Genomic DNA, 26,061 nt, shown 5'->3' with positions numbered 1-26,061 from the left:
TGAAGTGACGCTATACAAAAATTTGATATAATACATAAACATTTACAAATGGTTTTTTGATCAATTTACATGAAGAACCGCTTTAACGATCAATATAGAACATAGTTCTTTTATCACTGATAAGTCCTTTATTTGTGTAATGGTGCATTCCATAGACATGATCTTATTTATGGATACAACAATTATGATCTTATTTACGGATACAACAATTATGGGCCCAATAAAGATTTCCTTTAAATTTTTATTTACCAATACAAATACAAGAGTTTTCATATAAAATCAAAGTACGTAAAACGAATGCTTTTCAACGTTTATTTAAGAAAAAACTACAAAGACCTAAAATTAAACGCTATCATATTTTGATAGGGAAAGCCATGAGTGGTATAGCTTTTTGCAATGTGATCGCAAACGTTTCCTCCATATCGATATCTTTTGGTCGACCCACAACCTTCCAATCAAACTTATGAATCAAAGATCCCAATATGATAGGTAATGTTCTATTGGCAAGATTCAATCCTGGACAAATCCTCCTCCCAGCACCAAATGGAATAAGCTCGAAATCTTGGCCTCTATAGTCGATCTTCGTGTCCAAAAACCTCTCGGGGATGAACATGTCTGGGTCTGACCATACGTTTGGGTCTCGACCCATAGCCCAAACGTTACACAAGATTTGTGCATTTTTAGGCACCATGAACCCATGAACATCAACATCATGTATGGCTTCGCGAGGGATAAGAAAAGGGGCGGGAGGATGTAGTCTGAGAGTCTCCTTTATCACAGCTTGTAGGTAAGGGAGTTGAGAGATATCATATTCTTGTATGCTTTCATTTTTGTTTTGCATGAGTTTAATAATTTCTGACCTAGCCGTTTTCATTGTCTGTGGGTTAAGAATGAGTTCGGACATCGCCCATTCCACCGTGCTCGATGTCGTGTCAGTTCCCGCAATAAATAATGTCTATAATAATTTGTAAAATGTATGAGATAATGTTTTGAAAGAAAATTACTCAATCTGTACTATAAAAAGGATTTGCTTACTAGAAATAAAATTCTCATATCATTTTGAGTAAATCTGGATTCATCTTTTAGGTTCAAGTTGAGCAGCAAGTCTAAAACATCACTGTTCTTCGTTGAAACGCCATCATATGAATATAGAGTCGATCTAGTTTGCAACCTCTCATTGATAATCTTATCAAAAATGCTCAGTAACTTCGTAGCATTAACATTTTCCTTTTGTAGGAACCCTAATAGATTGAATGAGTTAAGTATGGGGAAAAGGTCTGGTAGACTCGGCTTTCCGCCAGCTTCCAGCAAAGCGCATACTGCGTCCTTGAATTCTTGCACTGACTCAAGACCAAATTGAGCGAGATCAATAGAAAACATGAAGTTGGAGAGAATGTTAAGAGCTGTAGTAAACACAGCTCCACCTATGTTCAAAGCCTTTTCGTCTTTACAACATCCATCCACATGATTGAGAAGTTCTTGTACCTAGAATATTAAAAAATTTATGTATAGATAAGAGCATCTATTCATAACCATATCCATTGACATGCATAAATAAATCTAAATTCGTAACCATATATGATGAATAATCGATTATATTTCTATCCAATAAATGTTAGTATGAATCTCCGGGGAATGTCATTATATAAGAATCAAATTCCTCGTAGATAATGCATATAGAAATCAATCAACATATCCATCCTATATATCATACCTTCTTCCGTTGTAGGAATTCCCTAGCATCTAGCTGTAGAACTGAGAACAAGTATTCTTTCGTTATTCTTCTCATTTTCCGCCATTGATCTCCTGCAGGCATCCACATCATGGAATATTTATCAAAGTCCCCTGCTCGGAGAGCGATAGGAACTGATCTGTTTAAGAAGGATGTATCATGAGTGTGAAAGAATTCTTTGGTGATATCGGGTGAAGAAATGACGATTGTTGTCCTGCTTCCGAGCTTAAGTGACATTATAGGACCATAACATTTAGATAGTATGGCAAGTGAGTGGTGGGGGTTGGCACCGATTTCAAGGAGGTTTCCGATGATGGGGAAACCTTTAGGTCCCGGCGGTAACCGTAAGTTGCGTCTACTGGAATTGCAAATGGTGAAGGCGTAGATGAATGGGAAAAGACAACACAGTAAGAGGAAGAAAGTATGATACTCCATTGTTTTGTGTGCGTTCATTTAAACCATCTTACGAATCATCCATTTATAAGTATCCGGTTTTAGGTCAGTAAGTAATATAATATATTTTCTTTGAAAGTCTCCCCTCCTAAAAGATGATATAATATTTCATGTTGCGTTGCCACTAATTAATATATGATTTCCAGAGTAAAAAATATAAGATGTTCAGTTGTGAGGCACTAATAATTTGAACAGGTTAATAGGCATATCCATATCTACTTATGTTCGCCAGAGAAAATAAGCAAAGAATTGTTGATGGCCAGAATATATGAAAGCGACTAAGTGTATATATGAATTAGTTTGATAGTAGATCATGTACAAAATTATGATTTAATGGTTGTTTTTGTACAATAAATGTAAACTTAATGACAAATATATACGGAATAAAAATGAGTAAATACATAGAAAAATGATAATTTTTTATAATATGAATTTTTTTTCTATTTGAATATTTTGTTTGAGAGTTTATAATATTTCATTGTTATAATATTTACAACATGCGTGTAAAACAATAATATTTTTACGACTTAAGTTTAACTTTGAGTTTGAGTCACATGGCGCGCGATCGATTGCAAAAAAAGATTTGATATTGACCAATTAAAATAGAAGAAAAGTGGTTGTACTTTTATATTAGTTAGACTTGGTCAATAACAGAAATTACGTTTTGACTCACTAACTTCATTTTCACAACTTTGTCTATGAACTTTTTTTTTAAATTATTATCATGTCACTGCAAGAAAAGGAAAAAAGATAATTATCCGCGATAAAAGTCGCTCCTAAAATGTCAAATTGTCGCCGATAATAATAATAGCGGCGGCACGTTGTCGGTAATAAATCGCCGCTACTATTTCGTCGATATTGATTAAATTGACACCGCTAATAAGCTTGTCGTCGGTAAAGAGTGTCGTTGCTTGTAATGATGATGTCGCCGGTAATGATAATGTCGCTGGTAATAGTGTTGCCGGTAATAACAATTTTCATTTTTTAATTTTTTTTATTCAACGATTTTGGTTATCGATAAGAATATCGCCGGTAATTACATAACGACATTTGATTAAATATCAAAAATAATAGTGTCAAAGCTAATTAAAAAACAAACATCCGATTAAATATCAGAAGTAATAGTGTCGCCGGTAATCACACGCACATTAGATTAAATATAAAAAGTAATAATGTTGCCGGTAATAGTATCGTCCGGTAATTACATAACATCCTATTAAATATAAAAAATAATAATGTCTCCGGTAATTACATAAAACAACTAAAAAATTTACAATCTAACAAGTAGTAAAGCGTGACAACAAGTATAATATATAAATAAAACTCATCCCTACATATCATCTTCTTCGTTTCCATCGTTTTCTCGATTATTTTGGGATTAAAAAAACGAATAAAATTCATCCAAACATGTCGGATCATTAAGCATTGCACGAAGATTTTTCAAATTCATAATATATATATATATATATATATATATATATATATATATATATATATATATATATATATATATATATATATAGGTTCAGGTTAATTTGATACGATTCTAATTTTGTGAGACCGTGAGACCAAATCTAAAAATAATTTTAAAATGCAAAATAAATGGAAAAATCCAAAAAAACAAATTTTAAATATTATTTTCGGAACTTGAATTAACTAAAAAAAATATAAAAAAAGTAAAAAATAAAATAAAAAAATTCCGTTTTTTTTTTAAATACGTGAAATATTCTAAATAGAATATTACACTGACATATTCTAAAAAATAATTTTAAAATGCAAAATAAATGGAAAAATCTAAAAAAAAAATTTATAAATATTATTTTTGGAACTTGAATTAACTAAAATAAATAAAAAAAATTCTTTTTTTTTTTAAAATACGTGAAATATTCTAAATAGAATATTACACTGTACATATTCTAAAAATAATTTTAAAATGCAAAATAAATGGAAAAATCAAAAAATTCTTTATTTAAATATTATTTTCGGAACATGAATTAACTAAAAAAAATAAAAATAAAATAAAAAAAATGCGTCTCACGGTCTCACAAAATATAAGTGGTCTCAAATGAACCTAATCATATATATATATATATATATATATATATATATATATATATATATATATATATATATATATATATATATATATATATATATATATATATATATATATATATATATATATCAAACATAGACAAAAACTATAAAATATATATATTTATACTTAGCCAATGGATAACTCAAACAAATTCTTGCTCGAATGGTTGAATACCTCATCTTAGCGGTTGCGGTCTTGAGTTCAATTATTGTCATGTGTGTATTTTTCATCTCTTCTGTTGTATAAATGAAAATGCGACGTCCATGATCCATCTCTTTTCTTTTTGTGCTCAGAGGCACTCCGACAACAAAAGAAAAAATCGGTTTAAATTAATTTGAATGGGGTACAATTAACTCTCTTATTAGGCTGGATGCCCCACTCCAACAACAAAAGATAAAATGGGCTTCAATTAATTGGAATGGGCCGCAATTAATTCTCTTATTGGGATGTTGAATATAATGAAGGCAACTTTCTGTCCAACTCTTTGAGAGGCCCAAAACCGTATCAAAACTTGTCGAAATCAGTTTATTTTTTGTGAGATCGAAGATCAACAAAGTCGGGAAGACGTCCGTGAAATTTCAGCTTAATTGGACAACGTTTGCCTTTCCGTCTAATTGTTTAAAGAAAATCGTGTGATGCTGTCAATATCCGAAAATAGATTTATAGCGCTTTGTTTTCCTTGTCGCTCACGGATTTTGTTACGGAACGTCAATCGTTGTTGCAATGTACTCGATGTGGCTTTAAGGATGCTCCAAATTACCATCTTCCTCCAAAAAATCTACACAACATTAGCTTAAACGAGTGAAATTATAAATCTACTTTTTTAATGCGAAAAGAAAATTAAAAAAAAAAAATGCTAAACTAAAATAAAACGAAAGCTAAAATAAATACAGAAATCAAGCCATCATTATCCCTTATATAAACGAACAAGTACCTTCCTTCCTTTTCATTCAAATGCATGCAGTATCCATGTATATAAGGTTTCTTATATTCTTAAATCTTAAAACTTGCTAAGTCCCAACCTAACCTTTGGTTAAATGGTGATTTTGTGGTTAGGTTTAATGTTTATGGATTTAAAACCGCTCAAACCGAAATTGAACCCGTTAAATTTGAGAAACCGAACCCATTGATTTTGGTTTGGGTTTGAGTTTAAATTTTTGAAACCAAAACTTTTCAATAAAGTGGTATGTTTTGTTTTCTTAAAATTGTAAAAATGGTTTTTTTGGTTTGTTAGTTTGTTATGCTTAAGTTCAACAAATTGTTAAACATATATGATCAGTAGTATATTTATGGATTTTTAAATTGTTAAAGCGGTATGTTTGGTTTTTGAGTTATTAAAGTTGTTTGTTTTTTTGTTGTTATGTGAATGTTTTGTAATTTGTTAAACTAATTTGATGTGTAATGAGCAAATTTTGCTTCGGAGCCCAAATTCTAGTATGTCATCTTATATTATATATATGATACATATTAGTCATATTTTGAATTTTAAGAGGTATAAATTACAAAGCTTTTTGTACAAATCGATTATACATAACAAAACCATTAATACTTGTCAAAACTTTAAAAACTTGAATTAAGTAATGTTTTTAAAAAATTAATTTGGAGCAAAATAACAATTTTAAAATATTAAATCCATCTAAGTTAATTTATATTTTTTAAACTAGATGTCGATAATAATTAATTTACATCTAATGTATAAACATACAATATAAATATAAGTTCTAAACATAAATATTTTAATTAAAAGTGGTAATTTTTCTTATTACATAATAACTAATAACAAAATTTAATAATTATTTTCCCGTAAGAAAACTATTCGCCTAAAAAATTATTTATCGTCGCTGCTTTGCGCGGCACATATCTAGTCTATGGATATACTTCTTTAATTAAGGACATTATACTTCTTTAATTAAGCCCATTTGTAATTTGTTAAATTGATTTGATGTGTAATGAGCAAATTTTGCTCGGGGCCCCAAATTCTAGTATGTCATCTATGGATATACTTTTTTAATTAAGGCCATTATACTTCTTTATAGAAAATAGAGGTGAAATTGGTATGGTACCAATTCATATTTTTCTAAACCGTATACTGTACCAACTACAATTGGTATAAAAAAATTGCTACTGGTACCATACCAACTATACTTGGTACCAATTTATTTGGTTACCAATAAGTTTGGTTGGTACAAATTGGTAATGGTATATACTAACTTCTTTTAATTTTCTATTATAAGATTTAAAAACAAGCAAAGACATCGGGATTTTGATGTGTAGTATAGAAATTATTTATGTAGTTCTTTTAGTTTACAAAAGAATTCTACTGAAGTAACGCTAAAGTAACGTTTTAATATTGTACTTTAACGTAGTAATAACTATTGACTAAAACGATCAAATTACTAATATAATGTTATTTGAAACTGTAAACACTAAATACAATAACAGTTGATATATATATATATATATATATATATATATATATATATATATATATATATATATATATATATATATATCAAATGAATTGGTTGGTACGGTATTACGATGGTATTCCAATTTTTGTACTATTACCGTACCAACATTGATCAATTGGTACGGTACTACCAACCAAATATGTTGGCTATCAAATATATTGACTACCAAGTTTCTTGGTTCGGTTGGTACCATGTTGGTTGGTTTTCCATGGTACAATTTTGTAAGCCCTAATAGAAAGTATAAATGTGTTGCTACTATGAATAGGAACTGTGTTGCTGCTATGAAAAGGAAATTTAAGTACGTTGAATGTACTTGTAGAAAAAGTAAACTACGTTCCTAAGATAAAAGTGTAAGAGTGTTGTTATTATAGATAGAAAATGCAATTATTATATTGCCTTTAGTAGGTAAAAACAATATTGTAGAAATCGGTCATGACGGCCGATTAATCGTTTGGTAGCTTTGAACCAATTACGATTAGGGTGTTTTGCGGAAATTGGTCAATTGATCAAACTCGGATTTAGCAGTCCTCGGCGGTCATCGGCAGGAAATATTTAAAAAAATTCAAAATTTTTAATTTTCAAAAATTACACCAAAATTTTTAATTTTCAAAACTTTAAGCTTTCGAAATTTCAAGATATTATACTAAAATTTTAAAAATTTCAAAATTTTAAACTTTTAAATACTTATTTTTTAAATAAATTTATTAATAATTTAGGTTCCCGATTAATCCCCGCTGAGTCCAATTAATCGTTTAACGTCAGTCAACCACCTAGCTACCGTCGAGCGATTTTCACAACCTTGGGTAAAAAGAGTAAAGTACATTCCTACCGAAGCTAAGAAAAAATATATTGCTATTATTGTTAGAAAATATACGTATGTTGCTATTAGTGTGATATGTTTTTCTTAGTTAAATTGTTAAATTTGTATGTTTAAGGTTTCATAAATTGTTAATGCGGTGCATTTTGCTTTGTTATTATATTGTTTATATATATGTTTTGCTTTGTTATTATATTGTTTATATATATGTTTTAGTTGTTTAAATTGTTAAAGTAGTATGTTTAGGATTTGTGAAATTATTAAAGTGGTTGAAATTAATATGTTTAGCTTCGTTAAATTAACGTGGTGATGTGTTATGAGAAAAGTATGTCGCTAAATGTAAGTAGGTTGCTATTATTGATAGAAAATATAAGTATATTGGTATTATGGATGATAAATGTAAATATATTTCTTATATTTTGTAAAAATATTAAACTACGTAGCTATTATGGATAAAACAAAGTATGTTGTTATTAAGGATAAAAAAAATAAATGTGCAATTCTTTTTGCCTAAATTGTTTGATTTAATATATATATATATATATATATATATATATATATATATATATATATATATATATATATATATATATATATATATATTGGTAAAATGAGTAGATACATTAGCTAATGTGCTCCCAACAACCCATTAAGACATTTCCAAGGGTCTTGATCCATGCATGAGGTTAGAATACTCATCAAGATTCCATTTTCATGAAGTAGATGGACCAAAGGACCTCAGATCTACTCTTCCTAAGCTCTGGAGTTGCTCAACTCCCAAGAGATAGTCCATAAGCTCATATGAAACACCAAACAAGCCCTAACCTAGATCTCAAGCTATAAGATAACAAGGTAGAAAGTTTATACCTTCTGAGACTTGCAAATGATCTGGAGAACCTAGATCCAAAAGCTCTTCCCTGATTAGTGAGACTCCAAGATGATCACTCCTTTTCAAGAACACTAAGATGCACTCCAAGATGGCCCAACAAGCTCACACTCTCACAATTAGGGTTAGGGTTTCGAAGAGGGGTTAAAGGATGAGGAGGAGGCTGACCCACCCTAGAGGGTTTAATGTTCTTTTTATAGTGTTACACCCTAAAAATTTGGGTTTAATGACTCTGAGCGTACATTGGGTGTACTCTTCATACGTTGGGCGTACGTTTCTAATCACCTGCGACCATTTACTCTATCTACGTTGGTCGTACCCCAGCTTACGTTGGGCGTACTCTTGTGTTGGCCACCTTGCATTAATGAGATCTTCTTGTCACTAATTTCCATTAGGGGATAAAATTGACAATAATTTCAAAGTATCGTAACTCCTTTATTCTAAGTCCGTTTCCGACGAACTTTATATCCACGGAAAGGTGGCGGGAAGCCCTACGCTCCCCTCAACACCTTCAAGCCTAAAACCTTCCAGGTAAAACCTGGGACCCATAAAAGACCAAATCGCCCCTCACCCTTTGGCTTCCAAGACCCCAACCGAGTACTTTCAAATAGGGAGTTACAACTCTCCCCCACTTAAACTAGACTTCATCCTCGAAGTCATGCATCGCCATGCCTGACATACTAGACTACCTAAGCACCATGACCACAAACCCGAGAATACCCCGGTCTTCCCAAGGAAAACAAAATCAACCCTCATAGGGTTCTAGATTCTGAAGATGAGCGATTTCGATGCAACCTGATCACATACGCTCCATCTGAAACCTAAAGCCTCGAGATGGTCAGTCTCCCTGAAAGACTGCTCACATTGAATCACCATGGACCTGATTCCACAAGAGACATGCCTAGATAGAATTCTTCCCACTCGTAATACTCAGACTCCAAACCAATAAAGTCGATCCTACTCCTCTTGCTTCCACATGGCTGCTTTCCTGAAGAACTGATATGTGCATATTTAGTCATATATTTTGCATAGATTATTAATACTTTTTTGCTAATTTATTGCAATTATGGAATAAAAGGTGCTTAATCATGTTTGAATTATATTTTCAGTTCAAAAGGAGTTCTTGGAAGCAAAAGGAAGTTGGAATGGCTATTCGGAGTTTGGGAATCAAAGAACAAAGAAAAGAGCCAAAAATAACAAGGAACTCGGCGAGTTGACCCTTGACTCGACAAGTTCCTGCGAAGGTTCTCGAAGCAAGAAGAATCCTTACCTTGTCGGGCACGGGATTTTAATGAGGGACTCGACGAGTCGCCCTATGGACTCGACGAGTCACCTCTAACCTATAAAAAGAGACTTCCTGATCATAACCCAATTTTCTGGAATGAACTCCTGGAGAGAAGCAACGATTAGAAGACGTATTCAAGTGCTGGGAGTCAGAGAATAAACCCTAGATCCAATTGTGAGAAGATTAAGGCAAAATTCAAGTTTACTTTTATTATTCTTTAAGTTGAACCATGTTTGATTTACTAGAATTCATTTTTGCCTTTAGTTTTGCTGTAATCATGAACTAAACCTATTTTCTTCTGTTTAGGAAAGATAAAGTTTGTGATTATGTGTTGATTTTATGATTTAGATTATCTTTATTTGTTGATTTGTTTTGTTAAGCTTGTTAAAGACCCTTATGTGTTAGTTATTACTATTCCTCTGTTAATTAATCTGTAGTTAAGTTGCATGAGAATCTCTTAATTGCTAATCTCATATGATTTTTGGTTATATGCATAGGAATAGCAAACGTGAAACTAGGGTTAATAGAGAATAGGAAAACTAATGTATGAGCTTGTGTGACAAACCATCAGCAAGAGGTTAATTGAAAGACCAATTCAATTAACCATTACAAGTCTTACTTAACCCGAATAAATAATCTAGGAAATTCATTAATTTGGACAACTGGCCACTGCTTAGATTAATTAGTTTTCTAAGGATTAGTAATAGCGAACGTGAACCCAATCATCTTAATCGGTAGCCAAAGACAGATTAATCCATTTCACTTTTCATAAAATCAACCATAGGATCAAATGAGTCAACCCTAAACAGAAGTCTTCTTTATTATTGAATTTAGTTGATTCTTGCTTATTTAGTCGATAGTTTAAATTTTAGTTAATTGTTTAATTTTCTAGTCTTGCAAAACTAGAGAAAACTCTTCCTTTTATTATTTGTTTTTTTAGATAATACTAGTAGTTAGTTTAATCTGCCGTTCCCTGTGTTCGATACCCTACTTACCTGAACTAAACTGCTAATCGATAGGTACACTACCTTTCGTATCTTTTTCTTTGTAATTAATTCAGTAGGATTAAAACTAGTTGGTTTTACACACATCAAGAATGGATGAGACCTTCTTGGTCCCAACTCGCCTACCAACTAACCAAAACACCGGAAACCTTCCCGACTGCTGAGCCAGAGACACACACTTAGTAATCCTACATGACCTCCGAAGGACACCTCGTCTGACAATAATTGCCCTGGCAATACCTATTCACTCAACTCCTTTAATCCTTGATCCATCCGATCATAGCAGGCTGACAACCCATAGCCACTGAACCTGATGCAAAAATGAATGCTACCAGAACAACTATAGTCTTATGTCATACCCGACCTCCTTTGACCTGTCTTTTCCCGGTTTCAACATGTCGTGGTCCCATCGCTGATAGAACCACTCGAGGTACATCGTGATGGCTTGAGCTACCATAAAACCAAACCCATTCATTACCCTGGTATACTACCTTTGATTCCCTTGGCATCCTTATGCTCCCGCATCCCATCTCACAGAACCAAAATCTTGTACTGAATCTGGGCGAACCCCGATTCGGAGTCATCTCCAAAACGGGTCGATACTCCGTCACTACATCGAGATCCATTATGCATCATAACAACCGATTACCATTACTTGACCAATAAATAGACATCCTTAGTCGATCCTCGAGATTACCAGTCTCGCCCCTGGTCCAACCACTAGGTTCCCAAGAGATTACATATCAGTACCACGCATGTGTAGCTCTCCTGCGTCACGTATCGCTTATCCAAAAGATCCTGCAACTCAAGTTCTCAACCATTGCCTCAACAGTCTCTACCAATTCCATTCTTAATTCACATAACCACCTGGGCTCGCACATAGGCATTCGATCGAATAATCATCTCCAACCCTAATTCCACCTAAGTTGTGGATTCCCCATGACCATGCGAACTGGTCTAAGTCAACTGAACGAATCCGTGAATGCAACAGCTACAACCGTAGACTTAGAACACTTCTTGCACAAACATGATCCCTGACCAAAGCCCTATTGCTCATCTATCAATCCGAACGCATCTTAGCATTGAGTTCCTACGCGGTCTATCCTCTCAGCTGAAACTAAACACTTACTGGAACTCTACCTGGTTCCTTCCTCCAAATTCTGTTATATGGCATCAACAAGACGCATTCCAAATGTTGGGGAGTTTCCCGAACTCCCATCCCTTGCTATCCTATGTTCAGTCAGCCCCTAAGGCTGCCTTTCTTCCCCCAATAGGGATGTCAAACGCATCCTCGTCTCACACTTGCTTCCATCCTGGATATCTGAAAGATTCTCCCCCACTTAGATTCAACTAAGTCCGCTTGGGACACGAGAATTGAAGGATTCCCCAAACCCTCTTCCGTCCCAATTGACAATCCGTTGACGGTCGGTGTCTAACAGAGCTAGAGCATCACAAACAACGCTTCGAAACAATCATGACTCTTGAAAACCAGCTAACACTTCTCGAATCCCAACAATTCCAATGACTCTAGCTAATCAACCTAATACCACTCTCGCGATACTCGTCGTGCGGTCATTTGCAATCTCTACCTCGAGCGGGAAACCAAGGTTCCTGGCATATCCCGGAACTTCTTGCTAAGCGCAAGTGACACAAACGATCGGGTAGCACCCGAATCAAACAAAACATGTACCGACATACCATTGACCGAAAAGGTCCTCATACAAGCATAATACACACATAAATCATACGAACAATAAAGAGTAGAGAATAATAGACATGTACCAGCCATAATGTCTGGCGTTGCCTGAGCCTCCTCAGTGGTCAACTAAAATGTGTGGCTCTTCACCGCTGGAGCATCTGCCTTGGCAGGTCGGCCATCATTTATCCACAACGTGGCGGATGCGGGCGCCTCCACCGTTCCTACTCCTCCTTGTAACCATGGACAGTTGACCCGCTTATGGCCAGTCTTGTTGCAGTGAAAACAAATCAAGCCCTTTGTGGGGCAGTCCCTGCTCAAGTGGCCCTGTTGGCCACATGTATAGCATCTTGTGCCTGTGATATGCCAAGCTCCACCGTGCACCCTACTGTACTTGGCACACCGACCCTGACCCTGTTGACCCCTGCTGGAAGTGTCTGAGGTCTTAGGCTTCATAGCCTGACCCCCTGCTACATGCGTCTGCTCCGACTTCCACTTGGTGCGGAAGTCCAACTCCATCTCCCGTTCCCGAGCCTTCTCTACCATCTCATTCATGGTTTTGCACCCTATAAAGCTCACAATTTCCTAGATATCATCCCTCAGCATGGAATGATACCTTGTCCTCCGCATCTCCTCATCGATGGCATATTGTGGAATCAACAACCTCGCTCTCGGAACTTGGCGGTGATCTCCGCCACAGTCTTGGTGGTTTGTTGTAAGTCATGAAACTCCCTCACAAGTCGTTGAACCTCAATAGCTAGTGAAAAATCCGAGTCAAATCGCCGAACAAACTCAACCCAAGTCATCTCAGCCACACTGGCTGCTCCCACCTAACTTGTAACCTCGCCCCACCAATCCCAGGCCCTGTCTCTTAGCGTAGAAGCAGCAAATTCCACATTTCCCGCATCCGGGAAAGAACTCGTACGCTGTGCATTCTTGATATCCACCACCCAGCGTCAGCTAACAATGGGGTCCCTAGCCCCGAAAAACTCAGGCGCCCCACATGCCTTGAACTCCCGGAACGAGGGAGTTCGAGCCCCAAACTGACCCGCAACAATCTCGGCCCTGAATGCCCTGAATCTCTCCTCCATGATGTCCAACATGTCCCCATTGACCGTCCAAAAAATGATTGTAGTTGCGTCAAGGATGCCCCTGGTAACCTCAGCTGCAATAAGCTCGTGCAACCTCTCATCAATCACATTGGTAGTGTCGCCTGACTCTGCCCTGGATCCAGATCCCGATCCTGATCCCACTGCTCCAAATCATGTCATCACCATGCTGAACTGAAATGTCATAAATCACAATGATCAGGATTTCCATATAAGGGATCTTCCCACACCTGTCCTCCTTGGAGTTGTCAGATCAAACATTGGTTCGGGTACAGATCATGTGCTTTCAGTAGTACGGGCCCAATACTACCTTCCACACCTACCTATACCATTCCCCAATGCTCTACCTGATAACTCCAATTCGTCCCAAAACCAAACCATATCCCACAAACTACCGCATACATCAATCTCAGGCTATCCTAAGATTTGCTCTACTTATATCCATCTGACCAATCATAACAGGTTGCCTTTATGCATGCAAATTATTCAAAGAAAATGATCAAATAGACTTTCGAATAAAAGATTCTACCCTAGAACCACAACCAAAAAAGGAACTGGAAATAAGGCCAAATCAATCATTATAAGGCTATAAGCTCCTAGCCGTATATAATTTTAAAAGCATACACATAGCAAGTTCCATACGATCATCAAAGCTCAAATATCATAATAACATGGCTAGCACAATGGGGAACTAATTACTTGGCTCGGTTGATCACACGTGTTGCACTCTCATATTTTCCTTTCTTTTAAAAGCTTTTTACATCATTTTTTAAAACAGTTTTACCATTTTCTTAGTTTGAGTCCTGACACACCCGAGAGTATGCCCGAATCCCTCAAACCAAGGCTCTGATATCAACTTGTAACGACGAAAATTTTAAAGTAAAATTTTCAATTTAGAGTAATTAAACATATTCCCATACACTAAGAAACACAGTTATAATTGTTTTTAAAACATAAGTCAAATACAACTTTTATTCCAAATATCAGAGTGCCCCATAAAACGCCGGTGAGAGAGTGCACGTCGCACCATCACGCCTTGCCCTTGACCTTGGGATCTGAGGTACCTGAAACCATAAACAAACTTGTAAGCACGAAGCTTAGTGAGTTCCCCAGAGCATACACCACACAATCCACATAACATGTCAGCTATAAAAGCTACCTCTACCACATAACACATATCAATTAGCTATAAAGCTACCTCTACCACATAATGCATATCAATTAGCTATACAAGCTACCTCTACCACATAATACATATCATTTAGCTATAAAGCTATCTCTACAATTAGCCACAAAGGCTATCTCTACCCTTAGCCATAAAGGCTATCTCTACCATTAGCCCTGAAGGATATCTCTACCACTAGCCGTGAAGGCTATCTCTACCATTAGCCTTGAAGGCTATCTCTACAACCAGTTGTAAAGCTATATCTACCACATATCAATGCATAACAATGCCACACACCTCTACATAGTAAGTATACCAACTATCATAAAATAGGTCGGCCTTGGTGCCTTAGACCTTTTGGTATGGTGAGAAGACTCACCTCAAATGTAGAAGCTTCTTGAAGAAATTATTAGTTGCTGCCCTGTCCACTTCCTGAACCATCAATACCGATTAATATACCCCAATTAGCAATTGGGTCCCATACCATGATCTTTAATCCATGCATGGGGGTAAAATGACTATTATACCCCTGGCCCAGTATGATCCAAAACTAGGGCTCGAAACCCAAAACAACACCCAACACTACGTAGGCTTTCCTAGCCCACTAATGGTTCACCACTGGCCCAATTTGCTCAATTAGGTCCAATCCCTCTAATGGGCGTACCCTAAGCCCCAACATATTCCTGGCCCAAAACATCTGACTCCTGATGGCCCACTAAGACCAAAAGACCCCAAGTCCATTGCTTGGCCAAACCCGAGGCCCAAAACACTACAAATCTAAAACTTATGAGTACGTGGGGCGTACTCTATGTACGCTAAGCGTACAGACTGAAGGTGGTGTTCGTTGCGCGTACCTACATGTACGCCCAACATACTCCTCTGTTAAGCTACTTTTCCATTAAGTGTTCAATACTTCGGATTTCAACATCAAACTTCATATTTAAGTCCATTAAGGCATCTTAAGGCATAAAGTTGGCAACTTTATGCCTTTTCATGCTTCATATGCTCCTAACAACCCATTAAGTCCTTACCAAGGGTCTTGATCCATGCATGAGGTTAGAATACTCATGAAGATTGCATTTTTATGAAGTATATGGACCAAAGGACCTCAGATCTACTCTTCCTAAGCTCTGGAGTTGCTCAACTCCCAAAAGATAGTCCATAAGCTCATATGAAACACCAAACAAGCCCTAACCTAGATCTCAAGCTATAAGATAACAAGGTAGAAACTTTATACCTTCTAAGACTTGTAAATGAGTTGGAGAACCTGGATCCAAAAGCTCTTTCCTGATTAGTGTGACTCCAAGATGATCACTCCTCTTCAAGAACACTAAGATGCACTCCAACATGGCCTTGCAAGATCACACTCTCACAATTAGGGTCATGGTTTCGAAGAGGGGTTAAAGGATGAGGAAGAGGCTGACCCTAGAGGGTGTAATGTTCTTTATATAGTGCCACACCCTAAAAATTAGAGTTTAGTGACTCTGAGCGTACGCTGGGCATACCTATCCAATCACCCGCGACCATTTACTCCATCTACACTGGGCGTACTCTTGTGCTGGCCACCTTGCATGAATGGGATCTTTTTGTCACTTATTTCCATTAGGGGCTAAAATTGACAATAATTTCAAAGTGTCATAACTCCTTCATTCTAATTCCGTTTCCGATGGACTTTATATCCACGAAAAGGTGGCGAGAAGCCCTATGCTCCCCTCAACACCTCCAAGCCTAAAACCTTTAGAGTAAAACCCGAGACCCATAAAAGACCGAATTACCCCTACCCTTTGGCTTCGAAGACCCCAACCAAGTACTTTCAAATAGGGTGTTACACAAGGGGTTACATATATATAGTTTAAAATTCTAAGAGTCATATGTAACCCTAATTCTTACACTTAAGCTTATGATCCAATAACCCATATGGACTAACTCTTCATGGACATTCACATAAACTTAGTCCATCATGGATCAATAACCCAAACCATATGTGTCACTAATATACATAATTAGTCTCCGTTAATTTAATTAGTCTTTATTTATCACTAAATTAATTCTTGATCAATACTATTTAAATAATATGATTTCTCCATTAATATATTATACTTATAATATATTAATAAATCACAAATAACATCTTTATCAAATATCCATCCTATCAGATTGTTCTGGTGAAGGCAACACAAAAGGACTATGTTATTATCAGGTTATGTACATACCTATTATAGTTATGGGCTTAGACACCTAATCCAACACTACGATCGGGTTATCATCAGATGACGAGGATGTGCATAAGACAACTTTTAGGACTCGCTATGGTTATTATGAGTTTCTGGTGATGCCGTTTGGGCTGACCAATGCTCCAGCCGCATTCATGGACCTCATGAACTGCGTGTGCAGACCGATGCAGGATCGGTCTATAATAGTCTTCATTAATGACATCTTGGTTTACTCCAAGACTCAGGAGCAATATGAGGAGCACCTGAGGGAGGTGCTGGAGACACTGAGGAGGGAGATACTTTTCGAAATGTTCTCCAAGTGTGAGTTCTGGTTGCACAAGGTGCAGTTTCTAGGGAACCTTGTCAAGCAGAAGGGTATTATGGTTGATCCGGCCAAGATAGAGGTCGTGATGCAGTGGGAGGCTCCAAGATCTCCAACTATGATTCGGAGTATTCTTGGTGTAGCGGGTTATTACTGGAGATTCTTCCAGGATTTCTCCAAGATCGTCGTTTCCCTGACCCTACTGACCAAGAAGTTGGCAACATTCTACTGGGGGCCTGAGCAGCAGGAAGCCTTCGAGACCCTCAGACAGTGGTTATGCGAGGCACCGATTTCAACTTTGCCAAAGGGAGTTGATGACTTTGTAGTTTACTGTGATGCTGCAGTATTTATGCAGCGGGGTCACGTGATAGCTTATGCATCGAGGCAGTTGAAGCCTCACGAGGCTAACTATATGACGCACGATTTAGAGTTAGGGGTTGTGGTTTTCATCCTAAAGATTTGGCGGCATTACCTCTATGGGGTCCATTGTACCATTTACACGGACCACAAGAGTTTGAGGTACCTCATGGATCATCCGAATCTGAACATGAGGCGGCATCAGTGGTTAGATGTGGTGAAGGATTATGACTGTGAGATCCTTTATCACCCGGGCTAGGCCAACGTGATGGCCGATTTCCCTGAGCCGCAAGATAGTAGCATCCCCGATTCGAGATATATGTCTGAGGATGACGACTATTACTCCATTGCTGGAGCAGATCAGAGAGGTGCAGGTAGAGTGTAACTGAAAGAACCCAACTTTCGTATTTATGAAAGACCCAAACTTTCATACTATTTCAAAAGATTTCTTAAGTTACTTCCTCAAAACATGCTACATGCATATTTATAAAACAATATTTTATATTGATAAAGTGATTACAAAAGATTGGATACAAACCGACTAAGTTTTATTACATTTCATGTCTACCCAGGAATCTACTATCCATATACATACATGAACATTAAAATACAGAGAAATACTATTAACTATTCTAAATCTTTCAGCAGTATAAAGCTATATTGGATACTCATCACCTGCAATTGTTAATTATTGAGAGGGATAAGCGATAACGCTTAGTGAATTCAATAAATAGATACAATATAATCTTATGCCTTATATATACCAATATGACAGAAGAAAAAGGGAACAAGAACAACAATAGCATATGCGTATCATATGTCACGCTTTTAATATCAACTCAAGATTTGATTCAAAGATTTATGACCAACGAGACATAACGATTTCAATACTTGATATGCATCAATAAAGTTTTGGCCCAAATGGCATAGAAGACATATAATTTTTGATTATCAATATGATATATTTCAGGTTTTGACGCCCTGTTTAGCATTTCGGTAGATTTAAGGTTTTCATGCCCTGTTTAACATTTCAGTAGATTTCAGGTTTTCACGCCCTGTTTAACATTTCAGTAGATTTCAGGTTTTCACGCCCTATTTAATCTTCTGCCAATGCCATTTAAATATAAGTCATTCACTTACGGAACATGCTCCACATGGCCAGAGGCTTCGTACCATTACCAATGTGAATCTAAGTCCTTTCACTGATCACATGGTCAAAGGTATTACAATTGCTATAAAAATAGCGAATAAAATAACATGGGAAAATAACTCGGAATAATAACACTGAGAACCACATAGCACATATAACACATAACATACAATTGTTACTACATATTGAACTCACCTTAAGTTAACCGGGGGTTAAAATAGTAATTTGGACAGCACTTCGGCTTTAAATATGACTTTCAATGTTGAAAACCAGGAGCTTAATTGAAAATCGGGCTCTGCGAAGGTAGGGCTTCAAAACCAAAAAGATAAATTTTTCGGGCTTCTTGGGGGTCTCGGGGCGTGTTTCGGGTGCTAAAATTGATACCGGGGCTTTGGGGAAAGTCAAAATGAAGAAAATATGGAAAAATGGGCTAAAAATGGCAATTTTCTAAAATTACCAGGGAGATCTCGCAGCCCTCCCTTTTATAGGGTCGAGGTTCAGATGATGCGCTGGCAGAAACAACACACGGCATCAGGAGGCGAAGGCAAAGGGTGCAACAGCGAGGCTCGGACACGGCAGCTGGCTCGGATGCGAGGGTCGGACGCCAGATGTCGTGCATGCGAGGCGGCCAGGTGCGAGGCTCGGAACGGTGACACGAACCGAGGCGCGTCAGAAGGCCATTGGGATGAGGCTTCGGGAGCGTTAGCAGAAACACTAAGGATAGTACAGTAATGTGCAAAAATTTATATGCGTAAATATAAATTGTAAGGATGCACTTAAGACAATCATTTCCACTAACGAAGTCGTTTTTCGTCATGAAACAGAGCTATGTCTTCACCAAGAGGCAACAAACCAACTAGCAAGGCGCCAACACTTCAGATAGACGCTGCTACTTTTCAAGCTGCAGTTACGGCAGCCGTGGCAGCCATCATGGTGCATTTCAATACTAACAACATCAACAAGGGTGGAAGCGATACTAACAATACAAATTGTGGTAACAATCAGGGACACCAATGGGTACCTACCAACAAAAATACCTCAAGCCACGAACCTACGAACAAGAAGAGAAAGTTTTGGGACATGAAAGAGCGCCACCAATCTAAGGGATACACTAAAAGACAACAACCTAGGGCCTCCCCTACCATTACAACAGCAGTCATGACAAATGCCTCGACACTAGCCTCGGGGTCTGCCACCCAAATGCCTGCCAGACCATATGAGGGATCACTCCCAAAGTGCAACAAATGTGGCTTTCATCACCATGGGGCTTGCCGGGAGACGCACTGTAAAAACTGTAACAGGAAAGGGCATACCGTTCGTTTCTGTAGGGCCTCGGCCCATCACCTCCCTTCAATCATCTGCACCAAGGTAGGCCCAGTATGTTACCTATGCGGTGAAACGGGACACTTCAAGAGAGAATGTCCAACTGAGAAGAACGACGAAGGAACAGGAGGAATGTGATGAACACACCAACAGGAGCAGCAAGGGAACCATGTTAGGACTTTTGTAATGTTCCCAACGACAATATGTTTAAGTACTATATGTTTGTAATGAATTTTGGTACGCTTACTAAAGTAACCTTCCTTCTAAAAAGTAGCTAAAATATTTTCTCTCTCATACAAATCAAACCAAAGACATCCATATGTGACCTTAGGAGCATTACCTGTAAGCTGTAATGACCTTGTCCATACATCGGGGTTAATTTAAAATCAAAATACTTAAGTCTTGAAACAGATAATTCCATCCTGACTCCGATTCCATGTCTAGTATTAGGGGTTGAGTGGGGTCACCCACTCGACGATTTCACGATGTCAATTTACATACGACAATCATCTACCGCTCGATCGTAAGGAGACTGTCAGGAATCATGATATCAAGTATCATTACTGGCTATCGAAAACACACCCACTACCAGTGCTAGACACTGTGGTTGGAATCATCTACAATAATCATAACATCAAACAAAACGGAACACACAAAAAAGAAATACAGGACACTCTATCACTCTATTGATCTCTTCCTTTGAATACAACTTATCTCATGTTATCTAAAAAGATAGTGTTGTCGTATTCCAATTTTGATTGATATTGCCCTCGTCTTCCTGATTAAACGACTACAAAAGGGCCCTTCGCCTAACCCCCCCGGATATCAAAACTATCGTCTCTCATGAACATCCAGCACGAACCTTTGGGTCATCTCTCGCTGTGGAACTCCAAAACACGCACCAGAGGAGTGTCATACTTCCCGAAGCCTTATCACATGTATGTATAGGAGACCTTCGGGAATGTCACGCATGTATCAGACAAGATTCAAGCATAGAAGCTTGGGACAGATATGGTACGAGTCCTGCCATGAGCTTCGGGCTAAGGTTGCCCAGAAGGACGAGTGAATGTCCTACCATTCAAAAAGGCCTAGTTGCGTAAACCAAACCCACATACTTCCTACCGAGCTACAAGAGCTGTCAGGTCAAACCTGTCGAACTACTCAACAATGAAATTGAAGAACCAAGTTTTTCACCCTGAAAAGCTCTCGTCTTATTCTTCAAATTAGAAAGACAAATTGCTCACAATTCCATCGATTTCAGAGTCCCCGACAACATCTCTAATAGAAACCTTTACTATCTGCCTCGCATTGACGAATAGGCCGACCAACCTCAAGAAACGAGGTACCCTTCAGGAATTGGACCTGAGATCTGAATATCACCAGTCATGAGTATCGAAGAAGGATGTCCGAGAACAATCCTCCAATTTCGATGAAGATGTTGAAAGCTCGTAGTAATAACCCTCGGATAGGACCAGACCCACTCGTTGGATTCATGAATGTAATAAATAGGATATACCATTCTTGCTAGGATCAGTTCATCATCGTCATTACGAATGACTTACTTATCTACCCTCGTAGTAAGAAGGAAACCAAGGAGAGCAGCTACAACAAACCACGGAAGAAATACGATCAGAGAAGTATTACCCGAAGTTCTCTAGATACGAGTTTTGGAATTGAGGAGTTCAATTCGCAAGACACGTCGTTACCAAGGTGGAAATTCATAACGACCCTTTCAATTGATCAAAACCGTTGAGAAACAGTCAGCACCGAAGGCGTTAGCAGAAATACGCCAAGATTCTGGGTCTCGCTGACCTACCATCTTAATTCCTTCGGAACTTCTCGAAAAATACGAACCCCCTCCCAACTTTGACCCTAAAGGGAGCAACCTTGACAGGAAGAGAAACAAGAAGAAGAAACCTTTAGAACTCCGGTATAACCAACCAAATTCCTCTAGAAACACTCACTCTGGGAAGGCTTAGTACGCTTTGAAAAGCGTGGAAAGCCAATACCCCAAATAATTGTGTCTTTCGAGATTCTTGTCAGAATCAGCCCTGTAACTCGCTACTTCAATCTACTCCCGCGAGCTTGGTAAAGTACACCCTACCCAAAACATCCCAAATTTACAAGAAGAATCTATCCGATGAGACTCTTGCAATTCCCCTCGACGAGATCGAGTTCCACAAGAGCCTCACCTTCTTAGAAGAACCATGGTGACCATGGATCGAGGTCAAGCGGATGAAACAACGCCACTTCCCATTAGTGAAAGTTCGTTGGAATTCTAACCAAGGACCTAGAGTCACATGGGAACGCGTGAGTCAGTCGATTAGGAAGTATCCTAACTTCTCGGCTTGATTATTCATGCCTACTCCTTGCCTAAATTCAAATATCGGGACGAAATTCCCTCTAACGGGGGGATGATGTTACAACCGTCAAATTTCGGTCAAGTCAAAGTCAACTAAAGTCAGCAAGTCAAACCGTTTGACTCAATTTGCCCGTGAGTACTAAAATTTACACTATGAAACTTCTACATAACTTTTATTCTAATGATAAATCATAAAGCAAAAAGTGCGAACATCTAGATCTCCTTAACCTAAAACTGTAGTACGTGGCGAGCCAAACCAATAAAACAATGATGCATACTCATCGGGGGTGTGTAAGATCCTTAAACAAGGCTTAACAGGGTTTACGAACCATGCATTGCGATGCCGGACACTCACAATTGTCACACATGGATCCTCTCTCAATCGTTTTCACTCTATCTCTCTCTCTCTATGTCAAATATCTCCCAAATCTCTCCAAGTATGTGAAATCTCTCTCAAATATCTCTATGTATTAGATATCTCTCCAAGTATGTGAAATCTCTCTCAAATATCTCTCTGTATGAGAAATCTCTCCAAGAATGTCAAATCTCTCCCAAATCTCTCCAAGTATGTGAAATCTCTCTCAAATATCTCTCTGTATGAGAAATCTCTCCAAGAATGTCAAATCTCTCCCAAATCTCTCCAAGTATGTGAAAACTCTCGCAAATATCTCTGTGTATGAGAAATCTCTCCAAGAATGTCAAATCTCTCCCAAATCTCTCCAAGTGTGAGAAATCTCTCCCAAATCTCTCTCAAAAGTTTCCCGTAACTTTTTGGAATCATTCGGGTCATTCCGACCCTTAACCGGGTCAAAAACGGCTTAAAACGGGGTAAAAACGAGAAAAAGGGACCTTAGGAACCGAAACCCTTCTTAAGGAGCCGAAGCTCCTTAAGACCGAGACTAAGAACCAAAAAGGCCCTAGGACCGAAGACCGAGCCTCTGTTGGCTAAGACACCGAAGACCGAGCCTCTGTTGGCTAAGACACCGAAGACCGAGCCTCTGTTGGCTAAGACACCGAAGACCGAGCCTCTGTTGGCTAAGACGCGAGGACCGAGCCTCTGTTGGCTAAGGCGCGCGAGGACCGAGCCTCTGTTGGCTAATGCACGCGAGGACCGAGCCTTGGTCTCTGTCGCTTCTCACTCTCTGTTCGCTTCCTCTGTCGCTTCTCACTCTCTGTTCGCTTCTCGCTCTGCTTCTTCTCTCCCCTCTGTCTCTACTCCGCCGCTCTGTCTCTTCTCTCCTCTCTGTCTCTTTGCGCCCCTCTGTTCTCTCCTCCCCCCTTCTCGGTTCCTTCCTTCTCTCTTCTTCCCTCTCGGTTTCTGCCTCCCTCTCTCTCGGTTCAGCATCAGATAGGCGAACCTCGGCCAGAATTCGGAAATTTGTCACTTTTAGCCCATTTTTGATATTTTTAACATTTTAAGTTCGTTTTTTGTGATTTTAAAGCGGGATTTTCTCCAGAAATTATATTTTAACATAATAAACTCTAAATATTCATAATTTAAACATATTTTGATGAAAATCATTATCTAAATAATAAAAATCAAATGGGTGAATTATTAAAGGTGGAGTGTTGACTTTACCTTATCCAATGTCACAAGCAACCACCCCACACCCACTCTTTGACTAACCACACCTCCCCACCTTACCTAAGTCACTTCAATGTCCCTCACACTCAATTTACACTCATTCCCACGTTTTTAGAGCTGGAACAAACATCCTCTCTCCTCATTTCTCTCATTTGCCCTCATTTCACTAAGTATCAAACACCACTTTTCTCTTAAACTTTTCCCACTCCAATTTCGAGATTCAAGGCTGACTTTCAAGTGTTCTTCCACTCTTAGTAAGTATGATTCATCCTCCTTATGATTATTTCACTTCATTCTACTCAAATCATGAATATCTTACACAAACTCCGTCATATTAGCGTTAGAGCTTCGAATCTTCAAGTGATTCTTCAAGTGTTCTTGGGTTGAACACTTCTCTTCTTCAACACTTATCTACTGAAATCACTCAAGGTGAGTTCATACCCCTACATTTTTATGTTTTCTCAAGTTTTCAGGGGGGGAATACAAGTTAAAACACTAAGAACATAACTAAATTTTTCTAACATTCTTCATCAGAAAAGTTCAACTCCATTCACGGACTGTTTCGGGCATCTTAAACATTTTTGTTTTCAAAACTGTACAAGGTGCAAATAGTTCAAGTTTTTAGCTTTAAAATGACTACTTGCACATCTCCATACGATTTTTCTACAATTTATGGTGATTTTTACAAAACTGCCTATCATTTCAAACAACAATCCGGACCAGTCTGTGATTATGGACTTTTTCACCCAAGTTGGAGGTCATTAAAAATCGTGATAAAAATTATGAGTAAACTAGATACATTTTGTGAACTCTCAGAATTTACGGATCTAGTTTTTGACTTCGTATGATTTTTCTATGATTTTTCCAAAACAGGGCAGAATTGCTAAATTTAGCCAACAGCATGTAAATATCATAACACTTTGTAATATGTTGAGCAAAGTGTATAATCATAAGTTCTAATTATTGAATGTGTTTCTTTGTTAGTTTACCACCATGAACTGAAACTAAGTCATTCATAATAAATATTATTCATTCATTTTAGAACACGTATATTAAACTATAAAAAGTATAGTTTGATAAATTCATAACACTAATACATATCCATAAAAAAGTTCATACATATTACATACATTTTAGATAAACTATAATAGGTATAGTTTATGATACATCACTCAACACACTCGTACAAAAAGGGTACATCCATACAAGAAAGGTTTATATTCACACACATTTCACGTAAATTTGTTAATCTATAGTTTGATAAATTCATAATATTAATACATTTCCATAAAAGAGTTCCTACATATTACATACATTTTAGATAAACTATAATAGGTATAGTTTATGATACATCACTCAACACACTCGTACAAGAAGAGTACATTCATACAAGAAATATTTATATTCACAAACATTTCACGTAAACTTGTTAACCTATATTGTGAGACTCTCTCCCTCTCTCTCTCTCCGTACGTCCGAGTGCGGGATATAATTCCTGGTAGTTATAATCAGAATCTCCTTGAGGGAGAACGTGATACTTGTATATAGATCTATATTGGGTTTGACACCCCACACCTTGCTGCTAGCTACAGTTGGACCTGCAGGTCTACAGGCGACAAATGTCATTTTATTTTTCGCGACACCTGAGAACGTCGTGGCAGGTTCACATAGTCATAGTATGATTATAGCGACTCACATAGGGATATAACAATCCATAAGTTTACGGGATTTTATTTTTAAAACCTAAATGAGTTTTATGTCGATTTAAAATCATTTTTTTTTTATCTCTATGAGTACAGATATTACTGTACACTTTTGGTTTTGGTAGTTACGACTACACATCATTTGAAACCACATTTATACTTTTAAGTATGGTCAATACTTGTTATTTCTCGGTCCTCTAATTTAAGACTACATATATATATAAAGTATTAACGAACATAAGAACATACATAAATTTCATTTAATTCAAACGCGTCCATGTCCATTTAAGTGCATAACATTTTCTATTAATAAGAAAGGTTACTTATACA

At 37.4% G+C, this 26,061-nt stretch overlaps 1 protein-coding gene across 1 annotated transcript; it reads right to left on the bottom strand.

Moving 5' to 3' along the window:
* Nucleotides 1-271: 271 nt before the first annotated feature.
* On the bottom strand, nucleotides 272-2,170 carry LOC145005269 (cytochrome P450 76T24-like). The gene is made up of 3 exons (XM_078964339.1): nucleotides 1,715-2,170; nucleotides 1,036-1,485; nucleotides 272-955 (listed from the first exon to the last, which is right to left on the bottom strand). The coding sequence occupies exons 1-3, from the start codon at nucleotides 2,165-2,167 to the stop codon at nucleotides 353-355; spliced, it is 1,506 nt and encodes a 501-aa protein (XP_078820465.1). The 5' UTR covers nucleotides 2,168-2,170; the 3' UTR covers nucleotides 272-352.
* Between the last annotated feature and the right edge of the window lie 23,891 nt (nucleotides 2,171-26,061).

The sequence above is a fragment of the Lactuca saligna genome, chromosome 7 (assembly GCF_052625555.1).
Source record: "Lactuca saligna cultivar CGN05327 chromosome 7, ASM5262555v1, whole genome shotgun sequence".
In the NCBI taxonomy this organism is placed as follows: Eukaryota; Viridiplantae; Streptophyta; class Magnoliopsida; order Asterales; family Asteraceae; genus Lactuca; species Lactuca saligna.
Note: the sequence above shows the minus strand (reverse complement) of the source record. Positions and strands in the feature narration are given on the sequence as shown.

What these genes read in the sequence shown, in the direction of transcription:
- LOC145005269 (XM_078964339.1), bottom strand. Translation starts at nt 2,167, where the DNA reads ATGGAGTATCATACTTTCTTCCTCTTACTGTGTTGTCTTTTCCCATTC. An exon ending in AATTCCTACAACGGAAGAAG is followed by an intron (nt 1,486 to 1,714) that starts GTATGATATATA and finishes TTAATATTCTAG; the next exon opens with GTACAAGAACTTCTCAATCA. An exon ending in ATATGAGAATTTTATTTCTA is followed by an intron (nt 956 to 1,035) that starts GTAAGCAAATCC and finishes AAATTATTATAG; the next exon opens with ACATTATTTATTGCGGGAAC.